The following is a 23,700-nucleotide window of genomic DNA, read 5'->3' on the forward strand; positions in this document are numbered from 1 at the left end:
CAACAAATCAAGAGATGACGTGGGCTATGAACTCTTTGGTGCTGCCTTTTTAAGGGCTCATAATCCCTGAAAATCATTCAAATCCTTCAGTATGGTAATAGCACTCCTGGAAATTTCTACAAAGGAAATAATTCAAAAGAAGAAGGGGGGAGGAAATCTTTATACGTATATAGATATTTATGGGAGAATCACTTGTAATAGTGAAAATTGGAAACATAGCAGAGGAATGGTTAAAAAAATTATGATATATCTGTGGAAAACCATGTAGCCACAAAAAATGATGATTAGGAAGACTATACAAGGAAAGTGTTTATTAAGTGATGCTAAAAAAGTGGAACACAAAAATTATATGAACATTAAAATTATGTAATTATATTATAATAATGTAATTTCTATATCTGACTGAAGACTGAAAGGAAATCTGGGAGAAGGGAAAGTGGTTGTGTTAAATGGTGGAAAAAATGAGTGATGTTTTTCTTTTTAAATACCTTTAGTGTTCTTGTAGACTTATTTTAGTAATAAGTAATTCTTTTTTTTTTTTTTCTTTTTTTTTTTTGCAGTACGCGGGCCTCTCACTGTTGTGGCCTCTCCCGTTGTGGAGCACAGGCTCCGGACGCGCAGGCTCAGCGGCCATGGCTCATGGACCTAGCCGCTCCACGTCACGTGGGATCTTCCCAGACCGGGGCACGAACCCGCATCCCCTGCATCGGCAGGCAGACTCTCAACCACTGTGCCACCGGGGAAGCCCATAAATAATTCTTTAAAAAAAAAAGAATACTCAAGCTCCTTAACTTGTTGTGGTTGTTTTAACTTTGGGCAGTAAGTGAAAAAATATTCAAAAACTAAAGGAAGTCACATCAGCAACTATCAAATCTTGAGCTCAGAATGTGACTAATTGACAATAGTAGGAGTCAGATGAGAGAATCTAAAGATAACAGATACAGGAAATAGGTCCAAGAGGCAGTGGGGGAAAGGATTTGCATAGTTCAATATTTACAAAAAGGAACAAACTCACATCCATTCATTAGTCTATATTGAGTCTGATGATACCTGTGAACAAAAAGAGAGAGCCAAAGAGGCATCCTATATTAGCCTTTCTCTAACATTAATGGTCCATTTTGGGTGCCTTCCCTGAAGGCAGCTGAGCAACTCACCTAGAGGAATGGTTCAAATCATTCCTGATTTTTAAATATTAACCCTTGGCCAACTTAATTAATCATAGCGTACCAGCACTTGGAAGCACTCAAACAAAACACCCTTTACCCACAGGAGATGCATCCACCCCAAGCTGCTCTTCCCTTATAATCTTGCCCCAAACTTGCATGGGCAGCTCAGGACAAATTCTGGTCCCAGGCTGCCAATGTCGTGTATTGATGGAGTGAAGCAGGCTGACAGTCTGCAACCTGAGAAGGTTTTAGGAGAAGAGTCTGTGTTAAGTGCCAGTGTTAATTACAGTTGATTTAAACCTTAGATTGTGGATGGACCATGAAAAAGGCAGATTGATGACTACTATGTGGTCAGATGAACCCAGATACTTAGATCTTTCAAGAGAAAACAAAAAGCCTTAAAATCATCTCCAGGGTACAGACACTGTGGTAAGTCCAGTGAAAATTATAAGTTTAGGGTTAGACACGACTCTGCCCACAACCCAAAAGAGTGTGTTAGGGGAGCAGGATGGAAATACAGACAGAATTCGAGTCAATAAACGCATCACACAGAACAAAATATAAGTACCTCAAAGTAAAAAACTTTGAGTTAGGTAACCTGGGTTTAAGTCCCAGCTAGGCCCTCTGATCAACTGTGTGATGTTGGACAACTGTCTATGACTCAATTTCATTTCCTGTAAAATAGGAACGAATAACGTCTACCTCAAAGGCAGGTATGAAGATTAAATAAGATAATGCATTTGAGAATCTGTTGAATCCGCAATGTGGACTGCATAAGGCAGTGGTTCTCAAACTTGACTACACATTGGAATCACTTGGGGAGTTAAAAAAAATACTGATGCCTGGGTCACGCCCCCAGAGATTCTGAATTAATTGGTATCATGTGTAGCCTTGGCAGTGGGATATTTAGAATTGTAGAAGAGAAAGAAACAAACCTATAATTATAGTTGGAGATTTCAAAACCCTTCTCTCAATAATTGACGGAACAAGTAAGATAGAAAAATCAGTGAGGATATAGAAGACTTGAGCAATGCTATCAACCGATTAGACTTAATTGACATTCCACTTAACAATGTCAGAGTATATATTCTTTTCAAGAGCACACAGAAAATTTTCCAAAATAGACCATATTCTAGCTATAAGATAAGCCTTAAGAAATTAAAAAATATCCAAATCAGAAGAGTGTGTAATTTGATCACAGTGGAATTAAGCTAGATGTTAGTAACAGAAAGATATCTGGGAAATAGCCAATTATTTGGGAACAAATTTGCATACTTCCAAATAACCTACAGGTCTAAGGAGAATTAGGGCAATTAGGAAATATTTGGAACTAAATGAAAACACAACATATCAAAATTTGTGAAATTCAGCCAAAATATATTTATAGGGAAATTTATACCACTAAACACTTACAGTATAGAAGAAGAAAGGTCTCAAACCAATGGCTTTAGATACCACCTTAAGCAACTAGAAAAAACAGCAAATTAAACCTAAACTAAGCAGAAAAGTGTAAATTATAAAGATTAGAGAAGAAATTAGTGAAATAGAAAACAGAAAAACAATGGAGAAAAATCCATGAAATTAAAAGCTGGTTCTTTGAGAAGTTCAATAAAATTGATAAACCTCTAGCCAGACTGATCAGGAAAAGAAGAGAAAGAAGACACAAATTACTAATATCAGGATTGAGAGAGGTGATATCACTATAGATTCCATAGATATTATGGAATAAAAGTATTATAAGGGAATATCAAGAACAACTTTGTGTCAACAAATATGACCAAATTAGAGGAAATGGAAAGATTCTTTGATGCAATTTACCATTTATTAAAAAAAATAGATAACCTGTATAACTCTACATCTATTAAATAAATTGAATTAGTGGTTAAAAATCTTCCCACAGAGAAAATTTCAATCCAAGATGGTGAATTCTATCAAATATTTAAGGAAGAAATAATACCAATTCTACACACGAACACTTCAAGTAAATTGAAAAGGATGGACTATATCCCAACTCATTCCATGAGACCAGCATTACTCTGATACCAGAACTAGACAAAAATATTACAAGAAAAGAAAACTAGAGATCAATATCTCTCATGAGTATAGATGCAAAAGTTCTTAAGCAAATTTTAGCAAATAGAATCTAACAATATTTATAAAAGATAATAAATAATGAGCAAGTTGGTTTATCTCCAGAATGCAAGGTTAGTTTGATATTTGAAAATCAATCAATGTAATTCACCATATTAACAGACTTAAAAGAAAAACCATATGAATATCTCAGTAGATGTAGAAAAATAATTTGACAGAATTCAAAGTCCATTTCTGATTTTTAAAAAAGCAACTCTCAGCAAAGTAGGGAACTTCTCAACTTGAGAAAAGGCATCTATGAAAAACTTAAAGCTAACATCATACTTAATGGGAAAGACTGACTGTCTTTCCTCTAAGACCAAGTACAAAGCAAGGTTGTCCATTTTCACTATTTTTATTCAGCTATGTATTGCTTCTAGCCAGCACAATAAGGCAAGAAAAAATATAAGAGGAAGTCAGACTGGACAAGAAGTAAAGCTGTCTTTATTCTCAGACAACATAATTATCCATATAGAAAATTCTATGGAATCTACCAAAAAGCTGCAAAACTAATAACTGAGTTTAGCGAGGCTGCAGGATACAAGATCAATATTAATAATCAACTGTATTTCTAAATAATTTCAACAAACAACTGGAAACTGAACTTATATAAACATCAGCATTTACAAGTGCATAAGAATATCAACTACTTAAAATTAAACCTCACAAAAGGAGTCTGAGACGTGTATGCTGAAAAAACATTGCTGAGAGAGACCTACATATATGGAGAGATATACTGTGTTCATGGATTAGGAGATTCAAAATTGTTAAGATGCCAGTTCTCCCCAAATAGATCTATAAAATCAATGCAATCCCAATCAAAATCACACTATTAGACTTTTAAAACCCAGAAATTGATAAACAATGTAAAACTTAAGTTCATTCTAAAGTTCTTATCTTTCTTAGAAAAAGAATAGAGTTGGATTTCAAGGCTAACAATAAAGCTATAGTAATCAAGACAATGTGACATTAGTATAAAGATAGATCAATGGAACAGATGGAGAATTTAGAATATACCCACAAATATATGGCCAACTGGCTTTTGCACAAAGGTGCAAGGGCAATTCAGTAGAGAAAGGCCAGTCATTTCAATAAATGGTGCTGGAACTATTGCATATCCACATGCAAAAAAATAAACATCATTCCAAACCTTGCCTCATACATAAAAATTAACTCAAAATGGATTATAGACCTAAATATAAAACTTAAAATTATATAACTTCTGGAAGAAAACATAGAAGAAAATCTTTGTGACCTTGGGTCAGTTATACCACAGAAAGTAGGATCCATAAAAAAATTAATAAATGAGACTTTATCAAAATTAAGAACTTCTGCCCTTTGAAAAACATTGTTAAGAGAATAAAAAGATTGGGAAGAAGTATTTGTCAATCATATATCTGACAAAGGACTTGTATACAGAATATATAATGAACTCAAAACTCAACAATTAAGAAAACAAAACCCAATTTAAAAAATAAGCAAAAGATTTGAAAGACTCTCACCAAAGAAGATATAAGGATGGCAAATATACACATGAAAAGATTCTCAACATCAGCAGTCATTAGGATGTAAATTAATACTACAATGGAGATATTATTATACATCTATCAAAATAGCTAAAATAAAAAATACTGATAACACCTATTCCTGGAGAGGAGGTGGAGCAACTGGAACTCTTATACATTTCTGGTGAGCAAGCAAAATGGTAGAACCACTTTGGGAACCAGTTTGGCAGTTTCTTTTAAAGTTAAATGTATACTTACCATACCCACTTCTAGGTGTTCACCTAGAGAAATGAAAACTTATATGCTCATACTTGTTCATGAAGATTATTCATAATTGCTTAAAACTGGAAACAACCCAAATGTCCTTCACTGGGGAACAGTTAGATAAACTGTGGTATATTCATACAATGGAATATTACTCAGCAATAAAAAGGGCAAACTATTAATACAGGCAACAACCTGGATGAGCCTCAGAAAAATTATGCTGAGCGAAAGATGTCAGACCAAAAAAAAAAAAAAGGAGTATGGTTCCATTTATGTAAAACTCTAGAAAATGAAAACTAATCTATAGTGGCAGAAAGCAGATAAGCTATTGCAGAATGGGGGCAGGGATTACCAAGGGGCACGAGGAAACTTTAGCGGTAATTAGCTTGATCATGGTGATAGTTTCACAGCCATATAACATATATCAAAATTCATCCTACCATATACTTATTTTTTTTTTATTATTAATTTTTTGACGGCACCATGTGGGATCCTAGTTCCCCGCCCAGGGATTCAACCTGCGCCCCCTGCAGTGGAAGCACACGGAGTCTTAACCACTGGACCACCAGGGAAGTCCCTTTCTTACTATACACTTTAAATATGTGCAGCTTATTATATGTCAATTATATCTCAAGAAAGCTGTGTAAAAAAATGTTATCTAGGCGACTCTAATGCGCAGCTAAGTTTGAGGACCCTGAAACACATACAAAGCTATCTTATGTCCTTCAGTTTTGGCTTAGAAGTTGGCTGCCATTAACCCACAGAGAGTTTTCTATTGTCCAGATTCCAAACTTGTTACAAATCTAGAACCTATAGGATAGCTACAGAATGAGCATGCAGTCCACCACATAAATTCATTTTCATAGTTCCAGGGCCTTCATTTTAAGCTGCAGGGAAGTACTAGATAAAAATTACTAATCTGAAATGAAACAGAGCAAGAAGTTTCAAGGCTTTAAGCTTCCAGGACTATAAATCAGCCACAGTGCAGAGACAATTTTGGAACTGGTAATTTGGTGAAATTGCTCTTCCCATCCCTCATAGACTCAGCTTCTGTACTACCCTTACTTTATTAGAGTTTGGTATTTGAACCCACTCCATTTTCTGCTTCTCTTTCCTTTGACCTAATCTGCAGTGCTTCTAAGAATAGGTACTTGAACATATTGAAGAAGTTGCTAACTCTGTTAGGCTATGCAAGACTTCCTTAAATGAGTATATTTCCCCTTTCCTCTCAATGACTCAAACGGGACAAACTATAAAGGACCTGAAACTAGATGAATGAGACCAGTGTATGCGTTGTGCACAGTTTTGCTCAAAGGCAGGGGGATGACTTAGAGTGGCATAGTTTCATCTTCAATGTGCATATGAATCACTTGGGGATCCTGTCAAAATGCAGGATCTGAGTCAGTAAGGCTGGGGTGGACCCCAAGATTCTGCATTTCTAACCAGCTGCTCTTTGGTAATGCCAATGCTGCTAGCTGGGTTGCAAAGTGACCCTTCAAAGTCCTTTCATGCCTGGGACACTGTGAAACAATAATCACCCTAATAGGGAAGAAGAGGGCATTCAAGTCAAAGGGAGGAACATTGTGTTAGCACTGCCTTCGATGACGTTTTCCAAGTTATGAACCCCCTGCATTACACAAATGCTTATACATCTGGTAAGGGTAAGGATTCATTTGTTGTGAATAGCTCAGAATGTTTAAAAAAATGTTGATGGAATTTTCTTACCTTTTACTGAAAAGGATTTGTAATAGAATGGTTTTTGTAGGTTATAGTTAGTCAACCAAATTTAAGTCACTTTATCACTGTTGCATCCAACCATGTCCTGTGTGTGCCCCCCTTTTCTTCTTTTTACAAAAGATACATAATATTGAAGTATGAAACTCTAATGTTTAATTTACTACGTAGCTGATGTTTTCAGTTCTTATGACAAATGGGCTGGTTTCTCTCTTAGATAGTGAGAGGATTATATTGCATGTCCTGAATTTTCTTCTTTTTGAGGCAAAGATAGCTTTGGTAACAGCAGCAGTTGCTTCAAATGATTTAGAGTTATAGTAAAATCGCTTGGAAAGAATTGCAGGACAGTATTGAGGCATGGTCATGAATCTTCCTGGGGAAGCTGGCTGCAGTCCTTGGGTGGGTCTTTCTCACCCATTACTTACTTTCCTTCCCCTCTGCTTTGTACATCACACTGCATGATTTTTTTCCAGAGCAGATTCTTGATTTTTGGAAAGGAACATAGTAGTTTAGTTTTGCCTAAAGCTGACACATTCAAACAAACACATTTCAAATCTCTCCGAATTTGCAATTTAAACCAAGAGTCCTTGATATGCTTAAAACCAGGCCAGTCTATATTTTCATCAAATTTCTTATTATGGGTAATTTTCCATCTCAGTTTACTTTGCTATTTAAATTAGTTCGTCATGATTTTCAATGAAAATAACTGAGAAAAATGCATCCATAAAAGCTAAGAGTAAATCTATATTCGTAGCGCTGTATTCCTTGTCCAGGATTCCTTATTAAGTGATTACAAGAGCAATTTTCTGTCTTTCAAGTCAATTTCTGCAGAAGAATTTGAATCACCACTGGAATGAATGTGGTAACAAGAGTAGGTCTGTCAACAATATGTGACACTAGGGAGGGGAGCATAGGAGCTGGGCTGTCTGGACGATGGTTTTGGATGGGGTTTGGGGTTTTTGTTGTTGCCAGAAAACTCAAAGTTCAAAGAGAGAAAAAAAGCATATTGATTAGTTTTGGACTGGTCAAAGACTAGATTTATATCTGAATTTAACTAATGTTTTACACATGGTCTCCTTTGTGTTTTGAAAGATGTTGTACCCCGGGTTATTTAAAGACCAGGGCCAGCTGAAAGTAATTCCTCTTCTTGTCTTCTCCAAATCATGACCATTTAATAGGCTGGTAGATATTAAATCTCTAGGAACAAAAGGGAGTGTGACTGGCCCATATGACCTGTGATCTCTAAAGTCCCCGTTGGCGCCTCAAGATCTTCATGGCTTATTTTTCTACCCAAACCCCCTATTCTAGAGGCCACGTTCGTGGGGATGTCTGGAGAACCAAGCTGACCACTTGCCCGTCTCCCAGTGCATCTTTCTTTTGTCCAGTTTACGAAAGATATTTGGATCTGCTGATGTCAACTTCAGCTCCATCAGTTAATTTTTGTTTAAAAATTAAGTTGCTAACATTATTAGGTGCATTGTGCTAAGCACTTTACACATATTATCTTAGTTAATCCTCATGATACCCATTTTATAGATGAGAAACCTGAGGCTCAGGCAGGTTCCATAACTTGCTGAAGTCCTCAAGGCCAGGATCCAAAACACAGACAACTTAAACCCCAGACATATGCTCTTAACCACAGTGTATCCTGCTTCCTTCATCTGTAGATTTTTACAGAACTTGGGAACTAAAGCAGTTTGGGAAAGGGACAAGAATATGGATTCTAATGAAGCTGCCTTAAAGTTTCATAGTCATCTGCTCATTCAACAATAGTGTGCTCCTCAGATGGAGAGAACAAACGTATGGACACCAAGGGGAGAAAGTGGCAGGGTGGGGTGGCGGTGGTGGGATGAAGTGGGAGATTGGGATTGACATGTATACACTGATATGTATAAAGTCGATAACTAATAAGAACCTTCTCTATATAAAATAAAATAAAATAAAATTCAAAAAAAAATTAAAACAATAAAAACCAATAGTGTTCTCCCGCTCAACTCTTCCAGAAGCATGCTTTCAGTTAAAGGTCATCACATCACTCTATAGCAGACACTTTTTCCTGGCAGTGGTCCTCACACTAATTCACAGGGTAAGTCTTCTGCAACCATGTTTCTATTTTAAAATCTGTCCCCCTAGTCAGAACAGAATGAGTCCTAAGCTGGGTCAAGAAGACTCTTTCTACTGGAAAGCTGAAACTGGGAAGAAGACATGGAGAAGTAGCTTCTGATATAGCCAGAACTGTGTCATGCAAACTTAGTGCAACATGCAAACTCAGGAACTGTAGGGAAGCCATTTTCTTCCACAAACGAGAACAGGGAGAGGGGAGCGGGGAAAGGAAGGAAGGTGAGGGGATGTTAGAGGACAGGAGAGGAGAGAGAGAGAATATGAAGAAGATGAGGCAAACACACACAGTAGCTGAGACCAGATAGACACGGGACTTTTTGCCAACTTCCCAGTACATGGCTTCAGTTCTTCATGAAGTATCCCTATTTCCTTAAAAACACTCTTTTTTTTGCTTTTTCCCATCTCGCAAGATGGCAGGTGAAAAGGCTGAGAAGCCAGATACTAAGGAGAAAAAACCTGAAGCCAAGAAGGCTGATGCTGGTGGCAAGGTTAAAAAGGTGAAGCACTTCTTTTCGGATCCGCCATCTGCGGTGGCACCAGCCGCCAATATGCAGATTTTCGTGAAGACCCTGACGGGGAAGACCGTCACTCTCGAGGTCGAACCCTCGGATACGATAGAAAACGTAAAGGCCAAGATCCAGGACGAGGAAGGAATTCCTCCTGCCCAGCAAAGACTGAGTTTTACTGGCAAGCAACTGGAAGATGGACGTACTTTGTCTGAACACAACACTGAAAAGGAGTCCATCCTTCATCTTGTGTTGAGACTTCGTGGTGCCGCTAAGAAAAGGAAGAAGTCTTACACCACTCCCAAGAAGAACAAGCATAAGAGAAAGAAGGTTAAGCTGGCTGTCCTGAAATACTGTAAGGTGGAGGAGAATGGCAAAATCAGTCGCCTTTGTCGGGAGTGCCCTTCAGATGAACGTGGTGCTGGAGTTTTTATGGCCAGCCACTTTGACAGACATTATTGTGGCAAATGTTGTCTGACCTATTGTTTCAACAAACCAGAAGACAAGTGATTGTATATTGGTTAATAAAAGACATGAACTGAAAAAAAAAAAACAACAGGTGAAGCAGGTTAAGAAGGGGAAGCCCCACCGCAGCCGAAACCCTGTCCTGGTCAGAGGAACGGGCAGATATTCCCGATCGGCTATGTATTCCAGAAAGGCCTTGTACAAGAGGAAGTATTCAGCGGCTAAATCCAAGGTTGAAAAGAAAAAGAAGGTGAAGGTTCTTGCTACTGTCACAAAACCAGTTGGTGGTGACAAGAATGGCGGTACCCGGGTGGTTAAACTTCGCAAAATGCCTAGGTATCATCCTACTGAAGACGTGCCTTGAAAGCTGTTGAGTTATGGCAAAAAACCCTTCAGTAAGCATGTGAGAAAACTGCGCGCTAGCATCACTCCTGGGACCATTTTGCTTATCCTCACTGGGCGCCACAGAGGCAAGAGGGTCATTTTCCTGAAGCAGCTGAGCAGCGGTTTGCTACTTGTGACTGGGCCTCTGTCCCTCAATCGAATTCCTCTGCGGAGAACACGCCAGAAATTTGTCATTGCCAGTTCCACCAAAATTGATATCAGTGGTGTGAAAATCCCAGAACATCTCACTGATGCTTACTTCAAGAAGAAGAAACTGCGTAAGCCCAGGAAGGTGAGATCTTCGACACAGAGAGAGAGAAATACGAGATTACAGAGCAGTGGAAGGTTGATCAGAAAGCTGTGGACTCACAAATTCTGCGAAGAATCAAAGCCGTTCCTCAACTCCAGGGCTACCTCCGCTCTGTGTTCGCTCTTACAAACGGAATTTATCCTCACAAAGTCGTGTTCTAAACTTCTTACAAAGAACCTAATTAAATAATTCGGTCCATTAAAAAAACAAAAGACAAAAAACACTCTTTTTGCTTAAGCTGCTTCAAGTTGATTTCTGTCCCTTGCAATCAAAATCCTAATTAATGCTTATTTGAGCTCCTGCAAGACCCAGGAACTCTGACACTTTTGTACCTTCCCCAGGGCCCAACAGCAGACTCTGTGTTCAATCAATGCTTTGTTCTCCATTCTCTGCTTCAGTGTGCTTCAACCCTGCCCACTTATCCGGAGGCTTTATTCAATCATCTAACTATATGGCCTGAATCCAGGCTCTCTTCCCTCTTGCTCACCTTACATTCTACCATGAGATTAATCTTCCAAAACTTTGTTTTCCCTCAAGCATTACTTTCCAGCTCTAACATCTTCGGTGGCTCACTAGCTCCTAATTGTGTCTCATGGAACACCAAAGGAAATGGTCCATGATAAAAAGAGTTCTGGGGTCAAAGACTCTTAGGAAGTCCAATTTCCCCCTCTCTTGACCTTGCCACATAAATGAGCAATATTAAAGCTTTGAGAAGTTCTGTTTATAAACCATCCTCCACTGCCCCTGGCCCTACACACACCAAAAAACAAAAACAACTCAGCTTGAATTTAACTTGACATTTCCTTCCTTGGTGTGACACCTCCAGGACAAGGGGAAACATCTACAGAATTAGGGTCAAACTTCTTTTTGGCCCTCTACCCATGTGCCCCATATATGACTTATCTGGTCTGACTGACCATCTCTCCCAAAGCTGCAGCCACAGGAACCTCCTTCTTGCTTCCTGTGCTTCCTGGCCTCTGTGTCCCCTCCACATGGAATATTCCTTGCCTACCCTGCCTCGAAGCTCCACCTGTTCCATGGAGTCTTCTCAAACCGCTCAATTCTACCTTGTGCTTATACTTTTCTCACCTCCTAAAGCCCTTGCGATTTGAACCACAGATTAGCATTTAGTCATTCACACATAATCTGTTTCTACCTAACTCTTTCACACCTATATGTTTGTCAACCCATGAAGAGTAAAAGTTTATGAAACACAGAAACCATATCTTTTCTTCTATAATATCCAGCTCAGGTCTAGCACAAAAAATATTTTTGAGAATGATGTATTGAATAAATTGGGCCAACTCCATGACTTAGAATGACAAATATTTTCTCTCTGTCTGCTCAAGAATGGCCTGGCCAGTAGACCTAAGGTTGCTCAAGGCCTAATGCCAGGCTTTCCCTGAAGAGCACAAGGACAGCTGAATGCTTGTTACTTCTGTCAAGGCAGGGTTCTCTTGGGTATAGACCTTTGAAGGGATCCTTACCTGCTTGTAAGGGAAGAAGGTTACCTTGTTTACCTAACAAAGTTAGCTTGTTAGCTGAAAACAGGGGTGGTGCAGACAACCCTGCCACAGTTAAGATCTCATGCTTGGAAAAAGCCTAAATACTCTGCCACATAAAATTGGTTGATAAATCTATGATAGCATACCTATAGCACAAAATCATAAATAGCTTTAACAAATCATATTGTAGAAGAGTATTTAATGACTTGGGAAAAAATTAGGATACACGGTTAAGTGAGAAAAAATTTCTAAAAGAGGATATATACTATGTTTATAATTTGATTAAAAAAAGAATATGCGTGGAAACAACATTGGAAAGGTAAACAAACATGTTAACATTGATTATATCTGGGTGGTGGGATCACAAGTGTTGCTTCTTTTTTTTTTCAATCCTTTCTTGTACTTTTCTGTATTTTCCTGGTTTTCTACATTGAACATATGTTACTTTTGTAATCAGAAAAAAAATAATCAAAAACACAATTCTCTGTTTTCTCTCTTCTCCCAGCTCCTGCCTGCACACTGAATGCTTCAAGTTCAGAGGCCTACAGAATCCTCTCCATTTTGACTTTGTGCCTTAACCTCTTGTTGGTTGTGTTCAGCTTTCTTTTTTAATCAGGCTAACATAGGAATGTCTCAGAATCCACTGATAATCTGGGCACTGTCCAGTGTAGGCATCTGAGCTATGTATAAGGAGCAGATCAAAAGATGTCTTTCCTTCCCCAGACATGTTCTGACATCTCTTACTCTGTCTTTCCTCTCTTGCTCTCTTTTCTCCTAAGAAGAAAATGATGATGGATGTGGGTATTAAAATGACATCCTTTAAAGAGATGTGGATGAAAGGCATAGGATTACACAATATCTCCCCATGAATATGTATAGCTTTACCTGACAACTGCCTAAGAAAAATTCTAGCTCAGCTGGTCTGCTACTGTGCTGATCAGAGTAAGAACCAGGAAGGACTAAGGCTTGGAAGGAGCCTGAGCCTCCAGGAATTGTTACATTGGAAATACAGAAAAGGAAAGGTCCAGGGAGGCAGGGCGAGAGGAAGGGCATCAAGGGCCTCTGTGTGTGTGTGTGTGTGTGTGTGTGTGTGTGTGTGTGTGTGTGATGGAGGTACACAGGGTGGGGGAGGATTGTGAGCTGAGTTTTGGAAGAGTGAAGAGGAACAAAAAAGGGGCAACTGAGCGGAAGAAAGAGAAGTTAGATTGAGTGTTGAGAATATACTTAAGCCCCTTGACCTTTTTCTCATGGGACTGGGTAAATATTTTAACTGATTTAAAATATATATATAATGCATATATATAATACATGATTATATATATACATATGTATTATATATAATACATATATATATATATATATATACACACATATATATATATATTTTTTTGTTTTTTTTTCTTTTGGCTGTGTCACGTGGCTTGTGGGATCTTAATTCCCTGACCACGGGTCAAACCCGGGCCCACTGCAGTGACACTGCCGAGTCTTAACCACTGGACCGCCAGGGAATTCCCTAAATTATATTTTTATACAGGAGTGCGGCTTCTTCTGCTGTGTTTTGTGCTCACTCTGAACCTCATAGGGCATCCCTATTCTTGTCAAAGATGAATGCCTTCCTTACGAATGAATGTTTTCTATGGAGAAATGACGTAGGCTTACCTTATTTCAATGCCTTTTGCCGCTCTCTTGGCACTAGGTGAGCTCCATCAACGCACATACGTTCCTTATGATGAAAGGCATAGCTGAGGATGCCCCTGTTTTGGAAGAAGGCAATTTGGTTCGAGTCTGTCCTGGGAATTGGGGTCTTGTCTTCATGTCTGGCCAAGGGGGATCTTCTGGAGCTTCTGCCCAGACCCCTCTGGAAGCTTTGCCTGCAGTTATTTAGGCGTGTTGTGAGCTGAAGCCTGAACTCTGTAAAGGCTCTGAGATTCTATTTCTCCTCAGGACAGGTAAAGCCTCCTGCCCCAGAACCTACTGTGGCCTCAAGCCCCTGGTGCAGCCACAAGGCTGATACCCCAGGGTCTCTAACTAAAATGTCTGGAGGGCCTCAGGAGCCTCGTTTAACTTGTTTATCCTTAGTGCAGAGGCTCCTCGCATAACACTGGCATCTTTCGAGAAGGAATACATTGGCAGTCAGCCTGGAAGCTGCAATCCCTATGGGAAAGGAAGGCATGGACTCCAGAAGGCCTCTGTTAGCAGTGGATATGTGGGGGCCAGGCAAGCAGAACTATTAACCATCTGCATCCAATGATTGCAGAATTCTGAGGAAATGGCTTGGGTACTGCCCCAAACATCTGGTACTGCACTATCCTCTACTGAGAAGGCACTTAGGGGAAGAGGTGAAGAGAGACGAGTTTCTTTTTCAAAGTCCTCACTTGTAGGACCCTGTCCTTTTGCCTTTACTCTCTGTGGTGCCTCTGACAAACTGTACCGTTGTCCCTCGGTATCCACGGGGCACTGATTCCAGGGGTCCCTGCAAATACCCAAATCCGTGGATGCTCAAGTCCTTTATATAACACGGCGTAGTCCACTGAATACAGTTGACCCTCCGCGTTCTCGGATTCAACAAACCCCAGATCAAAATTTAATCTGCTGTCCATGGTTGGTTGAATCCCCTAATGCAAAGCCCGTGAAAAGGGAGCGCTGACTGTACATTTGTTGAAAAGAATCCGTGTATAATTGGACCCAGGCAGTTCAAACTCCACGCTGTTCAAGGGTCAACTGTAACTGGCTCACTTAGGGCTGGGAGAACAGCTAAAAAGCAACTGACAATGACGGGAATCGGATAAGTCGGTGTCATTGGCCCAGGCTTTTTTTTATTCTATATGTGGTAAATAAAGTCGCTTTATTACCTACCATGTGGGAGATTCTATCATCTATCTATCTATCTATCTATCTAGTGACTATGAGCACACAGTTTGTTCATTCCAACTTGACCTGACTTTGCCCGTAAACCATGTGTTTATGGTCAGCTCCAACTGTTCTTTCTGGTTCCATTTTCCCTTTTGCTCTTGGCCCAGACATTTCTGATAGGCGAGGGAGTAAGTCCCTCTCTGCCTGGATTATTTTCATTCATTCCCAAAAAATACATATTGTTTCCCTACCATGTGTCAGGCACCGTTCTAGGCATTTAGGATACATTTGTGAACAACATAGAGAAAGATCCCTGTGGGGGTGGGGTCAGGGGAAGATAGATAATAAGCAATAAACATAAATATATAAATTACATAGTATGTTAGGAGATAATAAATGCTATGGGGACAAAAACGAACAAGGTTGTGCAGGTTAAGGGTGATCAAGAGTGTCAGGGTGTAGGGAAAGGGCAAGTTTCAGTATTAAACAGGGTGGTCAAATGGGTCTCACTGAAAAGGGGAGAATCTAAAGACTGAAGGAGTGAGAAGGTTGGCAAGTAGATTTCTGGGGCAAGAGCGTTCAGGTAGAGGGTAGAGCTAGAGCAGAGACCTCACTGTGGGAACACGCCTAGTGTGTTTGAATAACATCAAGGAGGCTGGACTCCCAGAATGAGTGAGGAAGGGAGTATCCAAAGAGGAAGACAGGGAATTCCCTGGCGGTGCAGTGATTAGGACTCTGTGCTTCCACTGCTGGGGGCCCGAGTTCGATCCCTGGTCAGGGAACTAAGATCCCGCAAGTCACGTGGCGCGGCCAAAATTTTAAAAATAAATAAATAAATAAAAGAAAATAATCCAAAGAGGGAGCCAGGGAGGTGAGTGGTGGGAAGAGTGGGCAGATAATGGAGGAACTCTTTGGCCATTGTAAAGACTTCCGTTTTTACACTGAGAGAAATGGGGAGTTATTAAAGCGTAACCCTAAAAGAAACGTGGGAGAGGGGGCTTTTGAAGTTTTGATTAGAGAGTGATGTGGTCTAAAGTATGTTTTAAAAAGATCACTCTTGGGGATTCCCTGGAGGTCCAGAGGTTAGGACTCCGCGCTTCCATTGCAGGGGTGTGGGTTTGATCCCTGGTCGGGGTACTAAGATCCTACAAGCCCCAAGGTGCGGCCAAAAAAAAAAAAAAAAAAGATCACTCTGGCTTCTGTGTTGAAGGCCAGAGTAGAAGCAGGGAGACTTTTGATAGGAGGACACAGCAGTAATCCAGGTGAGAGATGACGGTGGCTTTGACTAGGACAGCAGCCATAAAGGAGGTGAGAAGTGGGTGGATTCCAGATGCATTCTGTTGGTAGAGTTAATTCCTGTCAGATCTGATGTGCATGTGAGAGGAAGACAAGAGTCAAGGATAACTCAATGTTTGGGCCTGAACCACTGGAAGAATAGAGTTGCCATCAACTGTGATAGGAAAGACTGCAGGTAGATCAAGTTTGGGGAGCATCTCAAGAGTCTAGTTTTGGACATCTTGAGTTTGGAGATGTGGGGCGGACAGTCGGATATATGAGTCTAGAGTTCAGGGCAGAGGTCTGGACGAGGTATAAATGTGGGTCATGGGTGCATAGATTGTATTTAAAACCACATATCTAGATGAGATCATCAAAAGAGGTAGATAAGGAAGAGTAGAGGACTGAGGTCCAAGCCCTGCGCACGTCAACACTTAGAGGTCAGGAAAAAGAGGCGGAGCCAGGAAAAGAGACCAAGAAGGTGGGAGCAGTGAGAGAGGAGGAAAACCAAGAGAGTGAGGTGTTCTGGAAGTCCAGGGAAGAATGTGTATCAAGGAGGAGGATGTGGTTGATTATATCAGATGTTATTAATCAATAAGATGAGAACTGAGAAGTGACCACTGGATTTATTAAGCCATGGTAACTTGGACCAGAATAACTTCTGTGGAGCACTGAGGGATATAGGCCTGATTTGGGGTTGGTTTAAAAAGGACTGGAGGAGAGGAACCGGACATAGCAAGTACAGATGATTCTTCTGAGGAATTTGCTCTAAAGGGGAGCAAACAAATGGGAGAGAGGCTGCCAAGGGAAGTACAGTCATTAAAAGGCTTTTTTTTTTTTAAGATGTGGGAAATAATAGCATGTTTGTGTGCTGATGGAAAGAATCCAGCAGAGAGTAATAATTTGGTGTAGGAAGAATTGCTGAGTAATATCCGTGAGTAGGTGAGAGGGACTGGGCTGCCTGCGCAAGTGGAGGAATTTGCTTTTGATGGATGGGTCACCTCTGATAGTAGGTGGAAAGGCAAAGTGTGAAGACGCAACTGCTGGACGGGATAAATGTGATGGTGGGAATCTGCAGATTTCTCCTCTTGTTGCTTCTACTTTCCCAGTGAAAAAAGAATCCAATTAGCTTCTTTTAGAATTCAGCTGAGAGTGAGAATGGGAAGGGAATATTAAGGGTTTGAGAAGAGAAAAGAAGGTACAAAACTGTCACCCAGGAGCATAGGTGAGTGAACGGATCAGGGAAACGTAAGTATGACTGTTGGGCAGCATTAAGGGCCCACTTAAGTTTCATCAGCATGAACTTCAAATGAGGTCAAGCAGCGGGGCTGTGTGTATTTCTCTGGCTAGGTATGGCCATGAAATTTACACTGGGTCAGGAGGGGATTAAGAACATCAAAGGGGTGGGCAACAGTGAAGGGTGTAGTGGGATCAACATATTGGAGGCTCTGGTGGGGTCAGAGGATGGCTGGGATCAAGCAAGGAGGTGAACTGGAAAGATAGGAGGAGGCACGAAATTGAGATCATGGAGGGACTGCAGTTGTGTGTAATCACAACTATGGGTTGAGGGGAGGGAAAATCACTGGAGGAGAGAAATTCAAGAGACTGAGAGGCTGGGGTATTGGAAGGGTCATCTACTCTATACTGAATCGCCACGAGTTAAGACAGTGTTGGTGAGAGTGGCAGTGAACCAAGACCTAGAATATTTGCAAAATAACGCCTGGGGGTCAGGAGAAGACAGCAGTGATTGGTATAATTTGATAACACGAAATTCAACGTGGTGTGCAAGGGAATACTTCTAAAGGTGACGATGACCAGTAAGGAGGACACCTATCTCACCTCCAGGTCTAGGGACGGGGGCTGTGAGAGAACAAAATCAGGCCCTGCTGGAGAATGCTGTGAGGGCAGCAGTGGACTCAGGGGAGAGCTGGGTGTCCCGTAGGGACAGAAGTGAAGAGGATGCTCAGACAACAGGTTGAGGATAAAGGAGAGTTTGCTAATCACGGATTATGAACTCCAGAGGTCACGGAGGAAGAGTTTCAGGACTTGGGGAGGGTGGGAGAGGCCACAAAATAGGGGAAAGACAGGGCCTCTGGGAGCCAGGGAGATTTTAGGACAGACATGAACAGGAACGAGGACACAATGCACAGATGATGGCGGCAAGACTGAGTGCTGGGGTTTCAGGGGCTCCTGATGACGCAGCAGGGGAGAGGAGGCTGAATAGAGTGTGTCCCTGCCCCAGCCTGGCAACTCCCCGAAGGGGCCTCTCCTACCCCTTTGCTGCTAATTTGTTCTTTTCCAAAGGCTTCACCTAGCAGTTGTGACAATTCTGATGGCCATGTTATTCACTCACTGGTTTTGAAAGAAGTTGAATAGATTTTCCTGTCTCTGATAACTGTATTTCCTGTTTCTCTAAAAGCCCTAAAAGTACTTTATCACATTCACGCCCTCCACACCCCAGAGTACACATCTGGGGCTCTGTTGACACACTTGTCCCATGGACTACTGCCAAAAAGGTCTGAGTTCAAATATTCACAGGGCTGAAACTCTCCCAGATGAGCATTTGGGGAAGGCTGAGGTTGCCCCGAGGACTATTATACAGTCCGTCAAAGCCCATCTCATCCCTTCTTACGTCTCCATACAAAACCTTTTCACCTCTCTGCGTGCACGATAAACTGCTTTGGCAGAAAAGCTTCCAAGTTCGGGGAAGATGGTTTTCCCTCATGTGGTCCACGTTTCAGAGAACACAGCTGCTCACCATCTTGGTGAATGAGGTCGTGCTTCAGTTCCTGGCTGCTCAAACCCCTCGTCTTCATTCAGCTCCTCCTCTGGGCTCAGCTCTGTCCTGGTTGAAAGCTCAGCCCCATTCCTTTGGGCTCGCTCATAGCCTGAGTCGGCAGCCCTCTAATCACCTCCAGGGTTTGCTTCTGGACACTCCCCAAGGCACTTCCAGAAGCAGGTTTGGGAAAGGCAGCCCAGGATGCTAATAAAAGAGTGGTGTTTGCTAAGTTAAACGAAAGGATGAGCTCCTGGGAAACAGGTGAGGTTCTGACATCCATGTCAGCTGTTCGAACACCAATTTCTCATCTTGTGGTCTTCTGGGAACTCAGAAATCTGCTCTGTTCTGGTATGGCCTGATGCTTTGTTTGGGGGAAGCCCACTTTCTCTCCTACCCTCACTTTAACTTACCTCAACTATTCTACCTTAACCAGCTCTCCAGAAAAGATAGCCAAACTGGAATGTGACCAGTTAGACTCAACAGTTACCTCTTTAGTGAATAATTGCATTTTAGTGAGGAAGATGGGGGTCAGCAAATTCAAATGTCAATGGGCCACGCAGGAGGGTGGGAATAAAAAACGGGATGGGATGGCTGGGACTGGGGTGGACCACAGAGTAAATGTCAGTGTGGCCAGCTCTTAAAGATTGGGGGGGGAGAAGCTAAAAAAATCCAGATATTTCTGCACAATCTTCCAATTTTAAATGTTTGGTAATTAACTCAACTTTTAAAAAATGCTAGGAAAGCCAGACAAAATATATCTTTGGGTCGCCTTGGCCCATGGCCCAAGGTGAGATAGCAGTGACCTGTGTAAATTTAAGCACACATCTGGTTCTGTGTTAAGCACAATGGTTCTTTTATGGTTGATTTTTAGTAAGGAGGCCACTTGGGGCTCCCTGTGGTCCTGAAATCACACAGGAAGGGCTGACCTTGGTGACTGCATCCAGTCCATTCAGAGTCCTCCTCTTACGGAGAGTTTGTTCCTCTATACACTGGGGTCTTAGGGTAGGTTGCCTGGCCCCCTCAGGAATGCCATCAAGTTCAACGAGGCTGCAATCACTCGGGTCTACTAGAGGCAGGCAGGTGTTACAGCAATGTCTTCCTCACTGTTAAAGACAGCTGAAGGCTGAAGTGGAGTCATGCCAACCTCTGGTCTGAGAGACCATCAGAGCTGATTAGCCTACAGCAGAGGTTCCACAGGTAACCGCTGGAGTCAGATCCCTGAGTTCGAAACTCTTCTCTGCTAGTTAATTAGCCTCTCTGACCTCAGTTTTCTCATCTGTAAAATGGGGAATTAATAGTACATTCTAAGCAGGATGAGCTGACCAAGTGCTTCCTTAGCACAGCAACTCGAGAGTAAGCGCCCACATTGGAAGAGGAGTGTGACTTCATTTTTTAAACCAGGGCTTTATTTAGCATTTAGTTAAAGCTTATTTTTACAGACACATTTGAAAACTGGTGGTTCAGATCTGTTTCACTCATTATCTCCAAACCTGCCTTGCTCTTTGCCACCCTCTCCTGGAGCCATCAGATGTCCGAGTTTCCTGGGAATAATTTTTGTGTCTGAATCCCTTAGCCCAGGTGGTGGAACTTCATTAACCTTTTTCCCAGAGCAGTCTTATTGTGTCCAACAGGCTCCTTCTCAGGGAGCTGCACCCCATTAAGTCCCAGGCTCAGGAGACTGGCTCAGAAAACTGCACCAAGCTCCTGGGAACCAGCCTGCTGGGACAGCAACTCTCTTTTCCAGCGGAGAGATATCCCCTCTTCACATGTGTGTACTCCCAGCTTTTTTCCCCTCTTTTAGATTTACTCTGCCTGCAGCCTGTTCCCCACCGTCGTCCGTCCCCACCTCCACCCAAACGAAAAGGGCCATCAAAAATTTAGAATCAAATTTTACATTTAAAAATGTGATTTCGTTCGTTGCCTTCTAACCTAAGGCAGCACCCCCCACCCATCTTGAAAGAGAAGTCAGCATTTCAGGAAGACTGGCCACAGCCTTTTAAAAATACCAGGGGAGGGAGGAAACGGTCTGCGATTGGGAGTTCGGGAGGTGTATCCTGAGTGGAGAGAAAACCCTCAGGTTAGGCACTCAGGGGGTCTCGGGCGAGGAAAAGGAAGCCAGGCCTCTGCTACGGATGGAGCCCGCCCCTCCCAACTCGGAGAGCAGCCTGCAGCGCAGCGATGGCCGGAAGTGCTGGGCTCAGAGGAGGGTGGGTGGAGACGGGCTACCCGGGAGCTGTGTCTCCCCGCTCGCCGGACTGGGATATTTATAGCACCTGTGTTTCTGGACCTGTCTCCACCTGGATTTATGCGGTCTGTGGCTGTAGCGTGTGTGTGTGGTGGTGGGGGAACGAGGGGAGCACGTCTTGCTGCAAGGGCTGATTCTCGGCCTTGGCGCTCTGGCTGGAATGGAAGTTTCAAAATCAAAACAAGGAGCCATCTGGGGGAACACCGCGGCAGAGCGGCTCCTCGGTGCTGCGTCTGCAAAGCAGTCGGCGGTTAGGCCCGGTGAAACCCGGGGCTTTCCAACTCCGCTCAGTGTCACATTTACCGCAGCCGTGGGCGGGGGTGGGCGGCAGGGGAAGTGGATCCCACCCACCCAGTCGCCTAGGGGCTCTGGCTTTCCCTTTCTCGCTGCTCTAGCGCAGAGTTAAAGCTGAAAGAATGTTCGTTCTCCCGGGGGCTAGGGGTGGAGGATCTGCACTTTGAAAGAGGAGCCCAGAGAGCACGTGGTGGCCCAGCGTCTGTTGAGACCGGCACGTGGAGTCCACGTCTGCGGACCTACCATCCCAGTCCGCACCCTCAACTTCCACTAATCGCTACGTGCCTGGTTGATGTCAGACGGCGATGACATCATTTAAAAAATGAAATAACTGCCCCTTAGGTTTTTCAAGAACCTAGCGGGCAGATAATCCCGAGGGAGAGCCTACCGCCGGTCCTTGAGGCGGCCGTCTGCAGTGCCTACCTGTAAAGCCGCCCCGACTGCTCCACCAAGAATTAGTATGGAGAAGAGGCCCTGGGCAGGGTGGGCGGAAGATCCAGGAGAGCTGAGGACAGCAGCGATACCTAGAGAAACGAAAACATCGTTGACATTGCTCCAGCACGTTCCCTTTCTCATTTAACCTCAGGGCGGCACAAATGAGGTAGCACTATTGTCAGGGTGCCCATTTCACAGGTGGAGAAACTGACGCTTAGAAAGGCTAAGGGACGTGCCCCAAGGTGACGTAGCAAAGGCCACCTTCAGTTTCAAACTGAGATTCGGGGGACCTGCGGGTTAGGGTGCGCGGCGAGGACGGAGGAGGCAGGCGGGCGTGGGGCGGGAGCGATTCCGCCGGCTGCGGCCGCGCGGGGAGGAGCCGGGGTCCCGGCAGCGCCGCGCCGGCCCGGGGCCGCTCCAGGGCCGGTTTGGTCGCCTGGGAGGAGGGGCGGCCAGCCGGGAATCTGGAGCGGGACGGCGAGGCCGGGGCAGTTGCCAGACGCGGCTGGTGACGGGCCCGCGCCGCCGGCCCCCACCTCCGGGCCGCGCTGCGGTCGGGCAGCGAGCAGGCCACATACCGCGCGGCGCAGAGGAAATGGCTGGAATTCCTCCCGCGGCGCCTCCCTCGGGCCTCGGGGAGGGCGCGGCGCTGGCGAGGGCTGCCCCGGCTCCCAGCTCCGGGCACGGAAGGGGACCCCTTCCCTGGGAGGGCCGCCACCACTCACTGCGAAAGGGCACAAGGTCGGCCCCCGCAGAGACTCCCCGGCCCTGCCCAGTCTCCTGCCCCCTTAACCTGTCTCGGGCTCAGATTGTCTGGGCCGGCCATCTGGGGAGCGGGTCCTGCACCCCTACTCAATCCCCTGCTGATCAGGCCTCAGGCCGCAGCAACCGGGATGGTGCACAAAGCGTACAGCGTGCGAGGGGCCTAGCTGAGCGCGACGCTGAAGCTCCGGGCAGTGAGGACTCCGCAAGTCCCAGCCTACGCTTTTGGAAAGCCCTGGCCACTGATATCTGCAAATGTTCTAGGCTATTTAAATGTTTGTTAAATGAATGCATGAGAATTGGGTAGGCACGGTACAAACGGAAGCAGAGACCAAAGGAAAAGCAGGCCAAATGTAGATCCTGCTAGAAAGCGTTCATCTTCGCTTCCTGCTTAGGCAAAGAACCTGCTACCTAGGCCTGTCCTGCTCTCTCTCACCTGCCAACCCAAGGCAAGCACAGCCCAGAGGGCCTGGCACCAAGACGACTCTGACCTTCACACCTTGAGCCTAATCTTAATCTCAAGGGCCACACTCAACTCTCTTACCCCGGCTTTAGGCTCTGGTGTCTTTTTGCATATCCCACCCTTCCCCGGCTCCACCTCCAATACTTCCCTGGCTGGCCCTCTTCCTTTCTTCACAGAGGGCTCAGGAGGGTCTGATTCCACATGAAGTGGGGCTCTCCTCCCATTCCAGATGGGACTGGGGCGCAGAAGGTGGGGCCCCAGGCCAAGGCTGGGGGCGGGGATGGCGTGGCTATGTCTGCACCCGCCCCCCCCAGCTGCCATCCCGATGGTTTCAAGCCTGGGAGCAGGGCAGGGACAGGGTTTCCCAAATTAATCCACATCTGAGACCAGGTTATCAGTTTAAATTTCTACCCTCTCTAGGGGCTTCTGAGCAGCAGACCAACCCTGGGGAGGGACTTCTCCTGCAAGGCCCCAGGAAGCATTAGGAGGCCAGAGGCAGGCCTG

The 23,700-nt window shown here is 43.7% G+C and overlaps 2 protein-coding genes and 1 long non-coding RNA gene across 3 annotated transcripts in view; 2 read left to right on the forward strand and 1 right to left on the reverse strand.

The window, feature by feature from the left end:
• Positions 1-22,478, reverse strand: part of LOC109551227 (uncharacterized) — a 35,379-nt gene extending 12,901 nt beyond the window's left edge. Inside the window, exons 1-3 of the long non-coding RNA XR_012325726.1 lie at positions 22,233-22,478; positions 21,960-22,060; positions 13,750-13,844 (exon numbers count right to left, since the gene is read on the reverse strand). This is a non-coding gene — a long non-coding RNA (uncharacterized lncRNA). The remainder of the gene's footprint in view (positions 1-13,749; positions 13,845-21,959; positions 22,061-22,232) is intronic.
• LOC101337297 (large ribosomal subunit protein eL6-like) lies at positions 9,328-10,792 on the forward strand. The gene is given in 3 exon segments (XM_019943353.3): positions 9,328-9,417; positions 9,986-10,559; positions 10,562-10,792. Coding segments are annotated over 3 exon segments (846 nt in total). The 5' UTR covers positions 9,328-9,330; the 3' UTR covers positions 10,747-10,792.
• LOC109551226 (ubiquitin-ribosomal protein eS31 fusion protein-like) lies at positions 9,432-9,982 on the forward strand. The gene has a single exon (XM_033838659.2). The coding sequence runs from the start codon at positions 9,469-9,471 to the stop codon at positions 9,934-9,936; it is 468 nt and encodes a 155-aa protein (XP_033694550.1). The 5' UTR covers positions 9,432-9,468; the 3' UTR covers positions 9,937-9,982.
• Positions 22,479-23,700: the final 1,222 nt, after the last annotated feature.

The sequence above is a fragment of the Tursiops truncatus genome, chromosome 14, assembly GCF_011762595.2.
Source record: "Tursiops truncatus isolate mTurTru1 chromosome 14, mTurTru1.mat.Y, whole genome shotgun sequence".
Lineage (NCBI taxonomy): Eukaryota > Metazoa > Chordata > Mammalia > Artiodactyla > Delphinidae > Tursiops > Tursiops truncatus.

Excerpts from the sequence above, each read along its gene's own strand:
- LOC109551226 (XM_033838659.2), top strand. The coding sequence starts at position 9,469 with ATGCAGATTTTCGTGAAGACCCTGACGGGGAAGACCGTCACTCTCGAG.